The following is a 17421-nucleotide window of genomic DNA, read 5'->3' as shown; positions in this document are numbered from 1 at the left end:
TGAATTTTTTATTTTTTCTCTCCTAATCCAAGGTTTGGAATCCCGGCTGGTGGGCAGGGAGGGCAGGAGCACTTTCTTCGACCCTCGCAGCCCATGCAAGGTTCGATGATGGGTGTCCCCCAGCAGATGAGGAGGTCCCTTTCAGGCGATCTGGCCCAGTCAATGGGAGGAAACCCAGCTGGTCTCCACCAGCACTTCCCCCCCAGGGGCCTACAGATGCAGCAGCACAACATCATGGGCCAGCCCTTCATCGAGCTCAGACACCGAGCTCCCGAGAGCAGGCTGCGACTCCCCTTTGGACCCCCCACCATGGCGGCCTCTGACCACCCTCAGCGACCACCAGGGTTTGGGGATGGGGCAGGGCAAGAGTTTGCCAGCAATCCTAGCACAAGGATGGGGACAGGGGTCATGACAGCGGGACAGCCTCATGGCATGGGCGACCACCTGCAAATGTCATCCAGCTTAGAGAACCTGCACCAGCTCCCTGCTATGACAATGGGAGCTGGCCCCCAGCACCCTCCCCTAATGCGGTCACTAAGCCACCCAGCTACTATCGAGTCCTTTGGCATGGCTCCACCCACTCTCCTCCCCCTGGCAGCTCCGCCTGCTGAGCAACGAGATGAGATTCCAATGGTCCCTTCTGAGGCTATGGAGGAGAAGCTTGATACCGAAGACTCCGCTGTGAAGGATTTGGAGGATGTAGAGGTGAAAGACCTGGTCGATGACGACCTGGAGAACCTCAACCTAGACCCAGATGATGGGAAAGACCTGGACCTGGAGGCTAATGACCTGCACCTGGATGATCTACTGACGTCTGGGAATTTCGACATCCTCGCCTACACGGACCCTGAGCTTGACCTTGGAGACAAGAAGGATATGTTCAATGAGGAGCTGGACCTCAACGACCCCGTCGAGGAACACAGCGAGGCCTCCGAAATGCAGAAGGCACTGTCCGAGAAGAGGAACGCTAGCTCAGCCTCGTCAGTGTCAGCACCACATGCTGTGCTTAAGGAGGAAAAACCACTTAGTGCAGCACAGCAGAGTCGAGTCAAAAGGGAAACCGGCACTGGTGATGACCCAGCTCATCCATTGCGTTCTGAGTTAACTGTTAAAACTGAAGTCAAAGAGGGAATGTGTCAAAACCTAGAGATATCCAGCTGCCCAGGGCAAACCAGTGATGGGTCATATAATAACCAGGAATGCCTGGAGGCTGCTCAGTCTTGTGCTGAGGCTGCCAAACCCGGCTCCACAGCAATTCTCTCCAACCTAGTAGTCCAGGAGAAGCAGGGGGAAACCAGAATGGTCCCAACAACCATTGCCAACCCACTTGACCCCGTGACTCAGGCTAACCCAGGCCTGCATCAGAACCATTTCCTTTCGGTACCAGATCATCCTATGAACCCAAACCTCAGGATGGACCCTTCTTTTGCTCAGGGGGCAGCAATGGGAAACTCAGGGTTCCCACTCAGACAACCTCCCTGCCAGAGCTTTGGAGTCACAGTCCAGCAGGCCTACCCAGGCCTACCAATGGGGGGTCAGCACCTCCCCCGTAATCTGGTGCCCCAGGGCCAGCAGGCAGCATTCCCGCAGGACCAGGGCCCCCACTCAACAGCCCAGCACAACAGGCCCCTGCTCCTGGAAGAGCAGCCGCTCCTCCTGCAGGATCTCTTGGACCAAGAGAGGCAGGAGCAACAGCAGCAGAGACAGATGCAGGCCATGATCCGCCAACGCTCCGGTGACTCCTTCCCCAGCATTGGTGAGACCACCATCCAGCTCCCCGGTAACACGCCAAACTTTTTACAATGTTATTGCCTCTTATCAACCCACTTGATATAGTGGCAAGTTACTGTGTGTGAATGGAGAAAAGCTTGTGTGCATACGCATTTGTGGATGTGTGGAACGACATGGGTGTTGAGTTTTGAATCACGGGAGAATCAAATATTTCCTGATTATATCATAAGGTCTGTCCTTTATTGAACAGCACTAAGCCACACAAACATGGATGATTAACGGCTAGATGCTTGTATACAGCAATGCATTTTTACTGCAGGAGCCCTTTCTTCTGAGGACAGGAGAGGGCAATGATGTTGAATACAAGAGACTGGGCATATAAGCAGAAGGTTGCCGGTCTCATTCCCTGTTGTACTCTGCAAGACACGATTCTTAACCTTAATAAATTTACATGATATGGGGATGCCATGTCAGCATGAATCTGAGTAAATTAAGGGCAGTTCTCAAGCATATAACTACATGTTTTGGCTAGTATCTGTGGGTAATAGCATTTGGTGTGTAGGGTTGAGACAATTTTCTCTTCTCTTACAAATAAGTGAGTCTGTTGTGCTTGTTTATCCATTTCTGACCAGCAATTTTACATGTGCAAGAACACCATAAAGTTGTTTATTGAAAGTGAATTGCTAAGTGGCTATGCATCTGCAGGAATTATTTTACATTGAAGTAAAATTTTGTGGGAATTGTCTTCCAAACCTGTAGACTTTGATGCCATAACAGACCCAATCATGAAAGCCAAGATGGTGGCCCTGAAAGGGATCAACAAAGTGATGGTGCAGAACAACATGGGAATGCCTCCAATGGTCATGAACAGGTATGAACCCTCAACCAAGTCCTTAAAAATTATCTGTCCTGGGTGTTTATGCCTTTTTGCTACTGATTTTTGCTTTCTGACAGAAGACAATTGACTTCCTTTGGCAGGATTCAGCTAGGTGGTCAGCAAGTTCCTGGAGAACAGTGTCCTGACAGTGGTGCAGTTCTGCAGAGTGCTGTTGGACAGGTAGGAACCATTTTGCTTCCACTGTCTGCTTTTTACCACTGGTTTTGCCGAAGGAGGATCTTACTACATTTTTGCCCTTTGTCTTCAAAAATTGTGTTGCAGGACATCAAGTTGGCACAACACTTGGCGAGACCTAACCCCCCAAATTTAGGGCCTGGATTCCCAAGTATGTATATAATGATGTTTTTATTAAACTTCAGTGTTTAATGAAACAAATGACTCTGCCAGTTAAAGGAGCTCATCAAAAGTCAGACCTTGTGTATTTTTTCAATAGATGCAAATTATTTCTCAAAAGCCATTTTGTAATTGCTGCAGGACCTGACCCCCCCCCCCCTTAAAAAAGCTAAAGCATCTCAGTTGTCCATGGCCGTCATCTAGGTAAAGGGATGATGATATCACCTCTCTTTCAGACGACGCTCAAAAGAAACAGTATGAGGACTGGCTGAAGGACACCCAGCAGCTGCTGCAGATTCAGCAGAAGTTTCTGGAAGAGAAGATCGGGGCCCACAGGAAATCTAAAAAGGCCCTCTCGGCCAAGCAGCGTACAGCCAAGAAAGCGGGTCGCGAGTTCCCTGAGGAGGACCAGGAGCAGCTGAGACATGTGACAGAGCAGCAGAGCGTGGTGCAGAAGCAGCTCGAGCAGGTTGGTCAGACCCCCCCTGCTGTTGTCACACAGACCCTGATCACAACTCATCTCTCCATTTAAGGCTTAAGAAATAAATATGAGTTCCATACCACACAGTTTAAGCATTGCTATAATAATATAACGATAAGAAAAACAACAGTAATAAAATTTTACAAGGAGTTTTATTGATATGGTCTTTGTTATAAACCAAGTTGATTTCATTAAGTCCCTCCTTTGGTTATACCACGGCTACAGTGATGACATCAATGGCCTCTAAAGATAATTGCCATGCTGGATATACATTTTTACACCCTACCGATGTGCGTGGTAATCCTCCTGTTTAAAAAAAAAAGAAAGGAAATATGTCACATTCATAATGAGTTAATCTCCCATCAGAGAGTGGGTATGAGCATAATTTCCGCTAAATGCTAATTTAAAGATTTCAACCAGGTGGAGAAGCACCGTTTTGAGATTGCGTCTTGTTTGCTCTGCTTGTGGAGTAGTGTTTATTGCAAAAAAAGTCCAGGGGGGAAATAAACAATTCATTGAGTTCATACTTTGCAGTGAGGGGAATGTCCCCCGTTCCCTCCTTGCTTAAAATTGGTTTATCCCACGCAGTATTTCCTTCTCCTTTGACCTTTCCCTGACAGAACACAAGGAGACCTCGCTCTGTTCAGTGCCCTGGAGAATACGGACGATGAATTTATACCCTGACATTTTCAGATTCTGTTCTTCCTTCTGTCAACATTTGTCCCAAAGTCCTCTTTATATAGCTTATACAACCTTGATGTTTTTCCAACTCTTCTCCCACTCTGCTTCACAGATGGCTGTACACCGATTTATGGGATTTATGTGGCACTGTGCTCAACAAATTGGCCAGGCTCTGTTTAAAGGGGTCTTGTGTAGTAGTACATGATAACCTTCATATGGGTAGAATAAAACCCCAGAACTTTATTTGTGAATGTTCACACCCTTCATGTTACTGCAGATTTTAAATTTCATAGACTAGATGATTATAGCCCTTTGTAAATTTTACATCTATGATACTTCATCTAATTAGCTTTACGTAGTGTTATAAACCAATACAAATTATTACTCTCTGTACACCACAATGTTATAGAATTATGCTTTTTGTGTTGTTTTCGTAAATACTTTTTTTGTCATTTTTCTTCCAAACATAGTTATACAGTAATTGCGTTTCAATAAACCAAATTTTTCTTTTTCCCCCAAGCATTGCTTTAATTAGTAAGTCTAAATAATTTGGTTATGATTTGCTCTAATTAGCCATTTACATGCTCCAGTTTTACATATGCAAAGTTATAAATGTGAATTGAGTTTGCAAGGTGTCCAAATTATACTGCCCACCCATCATTCTCTCCCAATACCCCCCCATAAACAGGACTGACTGTATGGCCGTTGGTCAGCAGCTCATTGGCCAACATGGGTTATGTTGATTTTTACAGCGCTGACTTTATTTTTTTCCCCCCATTTTATGGGTTTTATGAGAGAATGTGCTCATAGTAATGCTCTGTACTTTTCCCAGTGCTTGCAGTGGATATGCTCATGCTTATTTTTCTAGCCCTAAAAGTATTTATTTATTTACTTACTTACTTACTTACTTACTTATTTACTTATTTATTTATTTAAAGATACGGAAGCAGCAGAAGGAACATGCTGAGCTAATAGAAGAGTATCGGGTCAAAGAGCAGGAACAGCAGTGCAGCATGCCGCCACCCATAATGCCTGGAGCTCCGCCCCAAGGAGCCATGATGCCTGGAGCCCTGCCCCAAGGAGCCATGATGCCTGGAGCCCTGCCCCAAGGAGCCGTGATGCCTGGAGCTCCGCCCCAAGGAGCCGTGATGCCTGGAGCCCCGCCCCAAGGAGCCATGATGCCTGGGCCCCTGCCCATGGGCCAGCCCATGATGAGTCACATGATGCAAATGCAGCAGCAGCACTTGGGCCAGCCTGCCCCGCCCCGCATGACCAGGGTCCCAGGCTGGCAGTCTGGTGCTCCAGGCCCCATGGGGGGCTCCGGAATGCCTCCTCATCTGCCCCCACAAATGCCCCAGCCCACCTTGCCTGGGCAGCTGCCTATGGCGGGAACCAAACCCCTGCCCGCGGGGGCGGCGCCAGCAGGTAACGGCACGGGCCACGGCGACGGTGGCGGAGCCCCTCAGGTGAAGTTTGATGACAACAACCCCTTTAGCGAGGGCTTCCAGGAGCGGGAGAGGAAGGAGCGTCTGCGAGAGCAGCAGGAGCGGCAGCGCGTCCAGCTCATGCAGGAGGTGGAGCGGCAGCGAACCCTGCAGCAGCACCTGGAGATGGAGCAGCAGCAGCCGGGCATTCTGGGAGCTGAAACCAACCGGATGGCCTTCTACAATTCAGACATGCCCCATGACTTCATGCAGCCTCAAAGAACCCCACAACAGCAGCAGCAGCAGATGGGGGCGATGTTCCCTCAGCAGCAGGGTATGCAGCCAGGTTTCATGGCCTTGCCCTCTGGCGCCCCCTTCATGCCGGGAGGGGAATGTCAGCCAATGCCGGGAAATGGACACTTCTCTGTCGAAATGGGACCTAACTTTCAGTCAAAACACCCCATGCTGCCGGGGTCTGGGTTTTCCTTGGGACAGCCCAGGCCTGTGGGGTTTGGGGGGCCCGCCGCAGTGTCCCAGGGAGGTGGCGAGGGTCCGCCCTTTGGCATGGAGCTGCCCACGCCCCTGCCCCCGAACTACCCTGGGTCAGGTCAGTCACTGATTCAGCTCTACTCCAACATCATCCCGGACGAGAAAGGGAAGAAGAAAAGGAACCGCAAGAAGAAAAAGGACGAGGATGCCGAGCCTGTGAAAACTCCATCCACCCCACACTCTGACCTTACCGCCCCCTTCACCCCCTGTGTCTCTGATACCTCCTCCACCCCCACAAGGAGCACCCTGCAGCCCGTGGACCCCGAGGAGGGGACAGGTGTGTCTGAGCGCTTGTCGGACCAACAGCACAAGGTCCTCTCAGAAATCAAGCTGGAGAGGGTAGAGCCAGGCGACTGCAGTGGGCCCAGGGAGTCCAAGCTGGCGGAGCCGTCAGAGACCGTTAAGGTGGAGGAGGGGAAGGAGGCGGCCTCGCCTCTCTCTGACGGCCAGAGCCCCGCCAACAGCACCAAGGGGGAGTCTGGCAACGAGCTGCTGAAACACCTGCTAAAGAACAAGGGCGCGCCCCATGCCCCGCCCCATCAGATACCGAACGACGGCCCACACTCGGAGGACGAGGGATCGATGGACAGCAGGACCCCGCAGAAGCACACGCCCACAGACGCCGTTGCTTCGGTGAGTGGATGACTCATACCCGCGCAGCGATTTCCCTCCTCCTCCTCCTGTTTAAACTTCTGGTTGAGCGGCTGAATCATCCTGAGGTTGTACCGTCAGGACCTGAGATCGAGCCAGGGAAATTATGAAAATGCATTAATGTTGTAAATGTGATTTAGTCACGCGTGGGTGGAGGGAATTTATAGAGAAGTGTATTTCAGCACCACTAAAATAGGTTTTGAGTGTGCTTCCAAACATTTTGCAATTAAGAATGAAGCTTTTACAGTTAACTGCAGAAACACATTCTCTTCTCAGGATTTTGACTACTAGATGTGAATATCAACCTGCAACATTTTCTATTCTGTTAGCGCAGCAAAAAACTGCAGGACTGAATAGCTTAGGTCCTGGATACCCAAGTCGGACCCTCGAAGCCCTCATGGTTTTGCTTCCTGTGTGATAAATAGTTGAGTTATTGATTGGATGGATGTCACTGATTGACCATACATTTCACTCCCCTGGTGTCCCTGAATAGAGGTTGAAAATGAAAAACAGTAGCACTGCAGACCATATTTGAGCATCCCTGCTCGAGGGTAATACTTAATGGTCGTTGTATGTCATACCAAGATGGGTGCAGGTGTTCAGTTGTCCAGGAACCCTGATATGGTTGGTCTGGTGTTGCCCGAGCAGGGTAAGAAGAAACAACGCAACAAGAGGGTGCCCAAAAGCGTGGAGAAAACCGTGTCCCGTTGCAAAAAGAGGAAGAAGGAAGAGGAACCACAGATGGTCTATTCCAGCACTGACACCTTAATGACCCAACTCAAACAGGTACTGCACTGCGCAAGCACATTAATGACCCAACTCAAACAGGTACTGCACTGCGCAAGCACATTAATGACCCAACTCAAACGGGTACTGCACTGCGCAAGCACATTAATGACCCAACTCAAACAGGTACTGCACTGCGCAAGCACATTAATGACCCAACTCAAACAGGTACTGCACTGTGCCAACACATTAATGACCCAACTCAAACAGGTACTGCACTGCGCAAGCACATTAATGACCCAACTCAAACAAGTACTGCACTGCGCAGGTACGTTAATGACTCAACTCCAACAGGTACTGCACTGTGCCAACACATTAATGACCTAACTCAAACAAGTACTGCACTGCGCAGGTACGTTAATGACCCAACTCAAACAGGTACTGCACTGCGCCAACACATTAATGACCCAACTCAAACAGGTACTGCACTGTGCCAACACATTAATGACCTAACTCAAACAAGTACTGCACTGCGCAGGTACGTTAATGACTCAACTCCAACAGGTACTGCACTGTGCCAACACATTAATGACCTAACTCAAACAAGTACTGCACTGCGCAGGTACGTTAATGACCCAACTCAAACAAGTACTGCACTGCACTGCGCAAGTACGTTAATGACCCAGCTCGACAGATAGTGCACTGCTCAACACGTTAATGTCCCACCTCAAACAGTTGCACTTATGTGTTAATGATCCAACTCAAACAGGTACTGAACTGCTCCAGTACCTGAATGATCTACGTCAAACTGGTACTGCACTGCACCAGTACCTGAATGAGCTACATCAAACTGGTACTGCACTGCACTGACACATTAATGACCCAACTTAAACACTGCATGAAGAGGTACATTTGCGGGGGTGGATATAAATCCGAAAACTGACACATTTCCTGCCATGTGCAGCATGTGTCAATATCAGAGACCACAGTTTGGTGTTGGAACCGGACATTATTTCGTGCTCCGAGATTTTCTTGTCCAGACACTTCGTTGTCCACGTCTCAGTACACTTCAGGTCTAAGTTTTTTAATTAATTGGGAATATCGGAGTCCAGAAATCCGCAATCACCGGCATGGCCCGGGAGTGTGCAGAGGTTTTTGGAAATTCACACTTTTGAGGGAAACTACCTCTCATGACTGGCACACCCCAAATTTCACTGAAATTTAACATGCCAGATATCCAGAAAATTTTCACACAGTGAAACGAGTACTGCACTGCACTGACATGTTAATGACAAGCATCAAAGAGATACTGCACTGCGCGGCATGGTAATGACCCAGTTCAAACAATAACTGTGTAAGGATAGTGTGGATAGTGTTGCAGGAAGGAAAAAACAAGTTTATCTGACCCCATTCATTTTCAGTACCTGTAACCGGAATGCTTAGGAAATTTTGTTTATAAAAGCAGAAAAGTGCTGTTGAAACAGAGATAACCTGATGTGTATGCTTTGGTGTTAGGCAGCGTACCTGCATCTCGAAGTCTGCCTTACACCAGCACCCTCCTTCCAGCTTCGTCTCAGTGGTCTGGGGCTTGTTTTTAGCTTATGAGAAACTGTTATTTGAGTTGGTACTCAGAGGTCTATTCCTAGAAACTCAGAGATCTGTGGTCTTGTTACCTGACTCAGAGCTCTTTGACTTAGAGCTCGAAACTCAGAGGTCTCTCGAGACTTAGAGTCCAGTGCTAAAACCCAGACGTCTCTTGCGACTTGTACCTTGCTCTGAGTGAGGTTTGAGGGCTGACTCTGGAACTTTGTTATACATAGCGCAGTGTCTGAACAATGTTGCACATAAGAACATACATGCTGGCTATTGTGGGTTTTATAACTGGATTCTAGGTAGAGAGCTGGAAAGGAAGATGCAGATGAGGTGAAAGTATGATGGTTTCTTATTAAATATAATCACCGGTTAAGTCTGAGAGAGCAAATATGAACCCATTCAATACCAGTAGCTAAACACAGGATAAAGTGATGGCAAAGGCAAATAAACATGAGCATGTTTACCAGCTGAGTTCATAACCAGAGGATTCCATATGACAGTGACTATGATACCTGGAAAACTGTCAAGCACATTCTCCCTGAATGTTTCTTTGGACTTCATAAGCATAGGCTAATCATTTAATAAATCAGTCAGTGTTTTACGTTAATATACACTCACCGGCCACTTCATTAGGTGAGTGGAGTGGCACCCGGTGTGGTCTTCTGCTGCTATAGCCCATCTGCTTCAAGGTTTGACGTGGTGTGCGTTCAGAGATGCTCTTCTGCATACCTCGGTTGTACCGAGTGGTTATTTGAGCTCAAATTTATTTATCAGCTCAAACAAGTCTGGCCATTCTCCTCTGACCTCTGCCATCAACAAGGTATTTTCGCCCAGAGAACTGCCGCTCACTGGATATTTTCTCTTTTCCTGACCATTCTCTGTAAACCCTAGAGATGGTTGTGCGTGAAAATCCCAGTAGATCAGCAGTTTCTGAAATACTCAAACCAACTCGTCTGGCACCAACAACCATGCCACGTTCAAAGTCACTTAAATCACCTTTCTTCCCCATTCTGATGCTTGGTTTGAACTTTAGAAGATCGTCTTGACCATGTGAGCTGAAATGAGTGGGCAGTGATACATCGATCATGATTTTACCCCACTAATCCTGGCCTCTGTTTCTGTGGTGAATGTTAACATCGTGTGTTGGATGTTTATCCCCCTGTTTGGGCCAGAGGTTTTGGTCACAGTTCAGTTAGCAGCTGGCTGTGCACCTCACACACCTGCTGAGGTAATTCCCCATTTGAATAATCACCTGAGGGACGACGCAGGACAACGCTAGCAGACCCTGCATGTGTTTAAGGCTCCAGCCACCTGTCTGTGACATGGCCACTGTCCCAGTCATAGGTCCCACCCATCACCACTAGCTACCCCCTGCCAAAAATGGTACATTGTTACAACCGGTGTAACCTTGTACAGTATGTTACTGTTTGTGGCTGGGGTACGTGGCACGTAGTTTGTGAATACGTGTGTGACCCCATCTCATTAGTGACTATTAATTAGTTTCATTTGTCAGTAAGCGCTATATTCTTTTACACTAATTAAATTGCTCAAAGAAAAATATTTTAACAAGTCAGATATAGTCCAGGTATTCAGCTTTCAGTATTTTTCCCCCTATGCAAGCATTACCATCAGTGAGTCTTCTTTTATGGTGTCTTTGTGATTACAGAACATGCTAGGCAGGATATTTGACCAATCCTCCATACACAATGTTTCAGGATCCTTTGGTCTGCACTTGTCCTCTTCAATTCAAAGTGCAAATTTATTGATATGGTTCAAGTCTGGAGACTATGATGGCCATTACAAAATGGTAATTTTGTGGTCAGTTAACCACTGCTTTTTGATATGTAGTAACATACAAACTTTAAGAATTGAAATGGCATGTATAAGGTATTTAGCTAGTTACTCTCCTGTGCAATAAATGTAATATTGTAATGTTCTCTTCCTTTCTTGACAATGTAGCAACTGTATTTCTTGGCAAATGTATGCTTTTGAAAGCAAAATAAACCACTCAAAGCTGTGTGGTTCTCATGATGTATACACACTTAACATAAATTGTATACATATACAGTGAGCTCCATAATGTATGGGACAAACACTTTTTTTTCTGGATTTGGCTCTGTACTCCATGCTTTTTTAATTGCAATCGAACAATGGCCATGTGGGTAAAATGCAGATTCTAAACTTTTATTAAAGGATATTTTATACATTTTGCACTTTCTATACCTACCCCCTCCCCCCCTTCCAGGGTGCCATAACATTTAGGAAAAATTGATTCACACCTGTTTTGATTAGTCAGATGTGTTCAATTGCTTCTTTAGTGTAGGCATAAGAGCTTTCAGTATCCCATCTTCAGTCCTTTATCAGCATAAGGACCACAGTTGTGCCAGTGCAAGTCAAGGAAGCCATTATCAGTCTGTGAAATGAGAAAAAAACAGTCACCGATATATGCCAAACCTTAGGCATACCAAAATCAACAATTTGGAACATTAAGAAGAAAGAGAGGACTAGTGAGCTCAGTAATTGCAAAGGGCCTGATAGGCTAAGTAAGACCTCAATGCTTTATAACTGAATTATTCTGACCATAATGAAGAAACACCTGACAGATCAGTAACACTCTACAGGAGGCAGGTCTGGAAGTGTCAATGACTACTGTCTCCAGAAGGCTTAACAAACCATACTACTGAGGCTACACTACAAGGTAAAAACCACTAGTTAGCTTCAGGTTACAGAAGTATCTAAAAGAGCCTGGTGAGTTCTGGAAAAGGTCTTGTGGAGAGACGAGCCCAAGATTCGCTTGTATCAGAGTGACAGCAAGAGCAAAATGCGGAGGCCAAAAGGAACTGGTCAAAATTCAAAACACCCCCCCTTATCTGTGAAACATGGTGGTGGGGGTGTTACCATTTGTGCATCTAAAGCTGCTACATGTTCTGGCTCACTTGTCTTCATTGATGATGTAACTGCAGATAGTAGCTGCAGAAGCATCTTATTTGTTCCAGTTCAACCAAATGCCTCCAAACTCATAGGATGACTCTTCATCCTACAGCAAGTCATTAACCAAAACATGCTGCTAATGGAACAAAGGAGTTTGTCAAAGCCAAAAACTAGAAACTTCTTGACTGGCAAAGTCATTCACTCAATCTGAATCCAATTGAACATGCTTTTTATATGCTGAAGAGAGAACTTGAGGCAACTAAAACATATTCCTTTGTCCCAAACATTATGGAATTCCCTGTATAATGAAGTGCATATAAGGGATGCTCCATAATATTTCTCTAATAATAATTATTGACTGGTAATAGCTTGAAATGAACCTTGTAATGGCCAGGCAATTGCACAAGCAAAGCTATATGGAGACTCTGTAGCTCTCTGGACTAAAATTGTTGTTATACAAATAAAATTGATGGTTGTGCTCATGGAAGAAAATAAAATATATGAGCACAAACATTTTGGCAAAAAAAAACGACTGTGCATGCATATACATTTAGATTGTCTGTGTCTATGCATGCAGTAATTTTTCCGTGCCAGAATTTTTCTTTTTTGTTTTGCCTTTTTGTTTTTGCAAAAAGTTTAGCTTTTTCTGTTAATCTTCCCATTTTCATTTCTGACTCATAATTGCTTTAATTAGATGTTAATTTCTGTGTCGGTAAGAATAATTTGTGATAATGTTTTAATGGAAGTGTTTGAAGGCCTAAATAGGATCTAAAATTTAAACTAAAAATAATTATTTTAAAACCGTTAACAAAGGGAAAAGGTTTATGTCCCTCAGTTTCTGAGCAAAGTAGCATGAAGCAGCTTATTAAATTCTTGTTATTCTGGCGACACAGACCTGGTTTGAAAAGAAATTGCTTTGTGATAGACATAAAATGGGAGGCTGCGGTCAGTAATGAGAGAAATTACTGGAAGTATTCTTTTTTTGATGGGCGGGGGTGCTCTTGTTCCCTTAGTCTCTGTCCCTATCGGTAAAGTCATGGTCTTCTCTCCCTTTCCTCCCGCTCCTCCCCCCCCCCCATCCCTCTCTCCACAGCAGCTGTCCCTCCTGCCGCTGATGGAGCCCATGATCGGGGTGAGCTTCGCCCACTTCCCGCCCTACGGCAGCGGCCAGCTCAACGGGGAGAGCCGCCTCTCCGGCGCTTTTGGCAGCGCCTCCTTGGACGGCGTGTCCGACTACTACTCCCAGCTCATATACAAGGTAACTGCCGCCCCGAGCCCGGGGTCCTGCCCCTGAGCCGGAATGGCTGAAAGGCCTCTGAGAGAGGGGGTGAGGGGAAGAGAGGAGGAGAGAGAGGGGGATCGGAACAGAGGGAGAGTGAGATGCTTTATCTCATCATCATTCAGGTGAGGTTGTGGGACTGTGATAATAGTTGCTGGTTTGATTCCCAGGTTGGAGGCTCTACATTGTGCCCTTGTGAAAGAGGCTCAGAGTGCTATATAGTCTACTGCGTTAAATATCTGAGAGAATGCCAGTCTGCACCCCTATATGTTCATTTCATTCAGATGGGGGAAAGCAGATAGAGTGGGATCACCAAGGTCTCAAATAGAAATAGAATCAATAGAAATGGAATGGATTTGTATGTGGGTTGAGAGTCAGCTACCCTACAAACTGCACCACACGGTCTATGGGTGTTTAAGTGTGTAAAAGTTACAGTAGATGTAGAGGGAAATGGAATCTTGTGCTTATCCCTGTGGTGGGTTTGTGGTGGGTTTGTGTTCACTGTTGCGCACTGCTTCTGGTCTTCCTTCTGCAACAGAACAACCTGAGCAACCCCCCCACTCCCCCAGCCTCCCTGCCCCCCACCCCTCCCCCGCTGGCTCGACAGAAGATGGTGAACGGGTTCGCCACCACCGAGGAGCTGGCCAGAAAAGCGGCGGTCATGGGCTGCCATGATGGTAGGGACACTGCCTTTGACCTTCAACCACACACAATGTCAAAATAAACCATAGTATACAAACAAAGTGTAAATGCTCTTCAGGTGCGGAAAATTTCAGGGTCATTATGTTCATTCCTGTATCCCTCAGCGGCCAAAAGCCTTGTGCCAAAGCAGCTCCAGACGCCGTTTAGGCCCGAGGACCTGCTGGCGCGAGCGATGGCACAGGGGCCCAAAAGCGTGGACGTGCCCGCCTCCCTCCCCACACCCCCCCACAACAATCAGGAGGAGCTCAGGTGGGTCTGTGGAGTGTAATTCATCCCATACACTAATGGCAAACACCCGGCCAAAGCGCAAAGGCACAGCACTCAGAACGGAACGCGGACTGTTGCATTCCACCTCCTTTTCTGGCACCCTCTATTTCTTTCAATTGTTACTTTTTTTAATGGCTTTCTTGCATGCTCTTGTCAACTCTCATTTATTTCTTTATTCTGTCTCTCTCCCCTCCCTTCTTCTCTCCGTCGCCTCCCTCCCCTCCCTCCCCCTGCCATCTTTATCCCTCCCCCCCCTCTCTGTCTCTTTCTTTCTATATTTCTCCCTCTCACCCCCCACCCCCACTCCCTCTCTGTCTGTCTCACACACACAGGGGACAGGAACACTGTGAGGAAAGAGACACCCCGGAAAGCTTTGTCCCCTCCTCCTCCCCTGAAAGTGTGGTCGGTGTGGAGATCAGCCGTTACCCCGACCTGTCTCTGGTGAAAGAGGAGCACCCATCCCCTGCCCCCTCCCCAGTCCTCCCCCTGCTCCCCAGCTCCAGTGGTAAAGGTGAGTTCCTGCCCCCTCCCCCCCCACTTTAAAATGAGCTGTTTATTTATGCTTTTGCTTATTACATTGCCCTTATTCCAGAACCAGTTTCCTGATGTTGACTAGCTTTGAAGGTAGCCAGTATGGAAACATTGAAATAGGTTTGCTGGATGCCTGTATAACACAAGATATTTTCTGACTGTGTCCTTCCCCTTTCCTCTGTCATTCAGCGACTGAAGCCAAGCAGCGGGAAGTCAAGATGGAGCCTCAGAGCGTGTTCCCCGGGTCACTGTATGGACAGCCCTCTAACTGCTCCAAAGCAGGACTGGTATCCATAGCGATCAGCCTGAACCCAGCTGCAGCACAGGTGAGTGGCTTTAAGTTGGGATTGGACAGCAGACTCTAATCCAGAGCAATTTACACAGCTTATGTTTATTTTTCCATATACACTGAAGCAAGGACCTCTCTTGAGGTTACAACAACAGTGCCACCACTTGGAATTGAACTGGAAATCTCTTTGTTATGAGGGCGAGTCTCTCCGTTACTCTGTACTGTTCTAGCCCATTTGGATTTAACCAATTTAATTAATCTTGACTGGACGTTGATTGCACATTCGGTATGATTTTTCCAAAGTCATTCAGTTAATTCCCTTTTAAGCTACAAATGCTGTTGCTGATATGTTACCCTTATTCCAGAGCCTGTTTCCTAATGTTGTGTAGTTTTTGAAGGTCCCCAGTTTGAGAACATTAAAATGGTGTCACTGGATGCTTGTACAGTGAGCTTCATCATGTTGGTACAAAAGCATCATTACTGTCCACAGGAGACTTCACAAACAGAACGGCCGCTAAAACAGGAGGGCCAGGTTACGGTTTGCTAAGAAGTACCTGAAAGAGCCTGCACGGTTCTGTAAATAGGACGTGTGGAGAGCTGAGACCAAGATTCACTCGCATTAGAGTGATGGCAGGGGCAATGTGAGGAGGCCTACTACTGCTAAAGCAACAAAGGTTTTTTTCAAAACCTGAACTGGATAATTCTTGACTGGCCAAGTCATTATTGAGATCTGAATCCAATTGAGCATGGTTTTCATGTGCTGAAGAGATAGCTTAAGGCAACTATCTCCAAAACAAGAAGGAGCTGAAGATGACTGCAGTACAGGTCTAGCAGAGCATCACTAGAGAAGATACTCAGCACATGGTGGTGTCTATGGGTCACAGACTTCAAGCAGTCATTGCCTGCAAAGGATGTGTGAAAAAGAATTGAACATGACTAATGTAATTTACATAACATTAATATGCCCAAATGTCATGGTGCATTGTAATGGGGGGAGGCTGCATATAAAAAAAGTAGTCATTTCTGCATGGTGAAACCAAACTATAAAAAATACCCTTAAATAAAAGTGCAGCATGCTCACTTTAACCACATTGTTTGATTACAAGTAAAATTGTGGAGATTTCAAGAAGAAAACACTTTTATGGAGGCCTGTGGCCAGACTGGTCCTTCTCATTCAGCGGTGCACATCCGTTCCCTGGGCGAGTGAAGGGTGGCTGTGGATGGGGGGCGGGGGGGAACAGGGATTAGATTAGAAAACTTACTTGTGGGACTGATAGCAGCAAGGTTCCACGCATCGTGGCGAGGACGGCCAGCTAACCGTTTCGGGCTGCTGCATTCCAGAACATTCCGGGCGTGGTGGCGGCGGTGGCAGACTTGCTGTGCGTGAAGATCCCCGGCAGCTACGAGGTCAGCAGCGCCTCTGACAGGGGCCCCCTGATGCTGCTCGGCGGCACTGGCCCCCAGGGCATCATGAGGTTCCTGAGGCCCCCGGGGATGGTGTCATCTCAGGTCACCGTCACTCCCAGAAGCAACGGTGAGCAGTGACGTCTGCACGGCCAGGATGAGTGTACTCTGTAACATCTCGGAACCAACTTACTGGGTGAAAGAAACGGAGGGAGAAATACTGAGAGAAACCCCACTGAATTAGGCTGGGATTTCATTTCTGGCATCGTGGGATTGCTTTTATCTTCATATTTCTTCATCATCTTTTATTTATTTATTTATTTATTTACATTTTCAGATACACAGGCCCAAGTGTGATGATTTATAGTTGTCTCATTTTTCCCCCCAGTTATGCTTCACCTGGATTAGCTAGCACTCTTTGTATTTCTTTATTAGTTGTCGAGGGACCCCATTTTGTCTGGATCACATGGTCTTTTTGGTCTCTGATGGTGATGCGTGTTGTTGTCTATCCTAAGATTGTAGCGTGTGAATGCAAACAAGTAATGATTTTAGATCTCGTTAGTGCACCCTCTCGCTTTTAAGTGTGTGATATCTGATCTTTTCTAATGAACAAAGTCTGCCATCTTCATTGCCCAAACGAGAATTGCAGGCTCTTTGCACTCTTTGAAATAGTCATATTTAATTGCCTTCATTTCTATTCCAGTTTTCACTTTGATATGCAGCAGCCCGAAAAAAAAATTAAAGTCTGTATATACCAAATAAAATGTCAATATTTAATCATATAGCAAACAGACTGAAACTACCAGAGATATAAATGCAATTAAGGCATACTATGCAGGATTTTTAGCCTTGCTGTGGTCGTGTGTTTACAATCAAAGAAGTCTCTTCCTCCTTCCTCAACCCTACCCACTCACCTCGGTTTTATGGTTTTATATGTTATGCTATTTTTAT

At 46.6% G+C, this 17421-nt stretch overlaps 1 protein-coding gene across 1 annotated transcript in view; it reads left to right on the top strand.

Annotated features, from left to right (window-relative positions):
- The window catches only part of kmt2ca (lysine (K)-specific methyltransferase 2Ca), a 149859-nt gene that overhangs the window by 119019 nt on the left and 13419 nt on the right, over nt 1-17421 (top strand). Inside the window, exons 41-53 of the mRNA XM_064334063.1 lie at nt 33-1756; nt 2491-2602; nt 2710-2788; nt 2891-2954; nt 3199-3431; nt 5063-6730; nt 7334-7534; nt 13092-13256; nt 13816-13954; nt 14084-14228; nt 14579-14757; nt 14967-15103; nt 16408-16600. Coding sequence (XP_064190133.1) covers nt 33-1756; nt 2491-2602; nt 2710-2788; nt 2891-2954; nt 3199-3431; nt 5063-6730; nt 7334-7534; nt 13092-13256; nt 13816-13954; nt 14084-14228; nt 14579-14757; nt 14967-15103; nt 16408-16600 — 5039 coding nt within the window. The remainder of the gene's footprint in view (nt 1-32; nt 1757-2490; nt 2603-2709; nt 2789-2890; nt 2955-3198; nt 3432-5062; nt 6731-7333; nt 7535-13091; nt 13257-13815; nt 13955-14083; nt 14229-14578; nt 14758-14966; nt 15104-16407; nt 16601-17421) is intronic.

Source organism: Anguilla rostrata, chromosome 4 (assembly GCF_018555375.3).
Source record: "Anguilla rostrata isolate EN2019 chromosome 4, ASM1855537v3, whole genome shotgun sequence".
Lineage (NCBI taxonomy): Eukaryota > Metazoa > Chordata > Actinopteri > Anguilliformes > Anguillidae > Anguilla > Anguilla rostrata.
The sequence above is the reverse complement of the archived record's forward strand: the minus strand, read 5'-3'. Positions and strand labels throughout refer to the sequence as shown.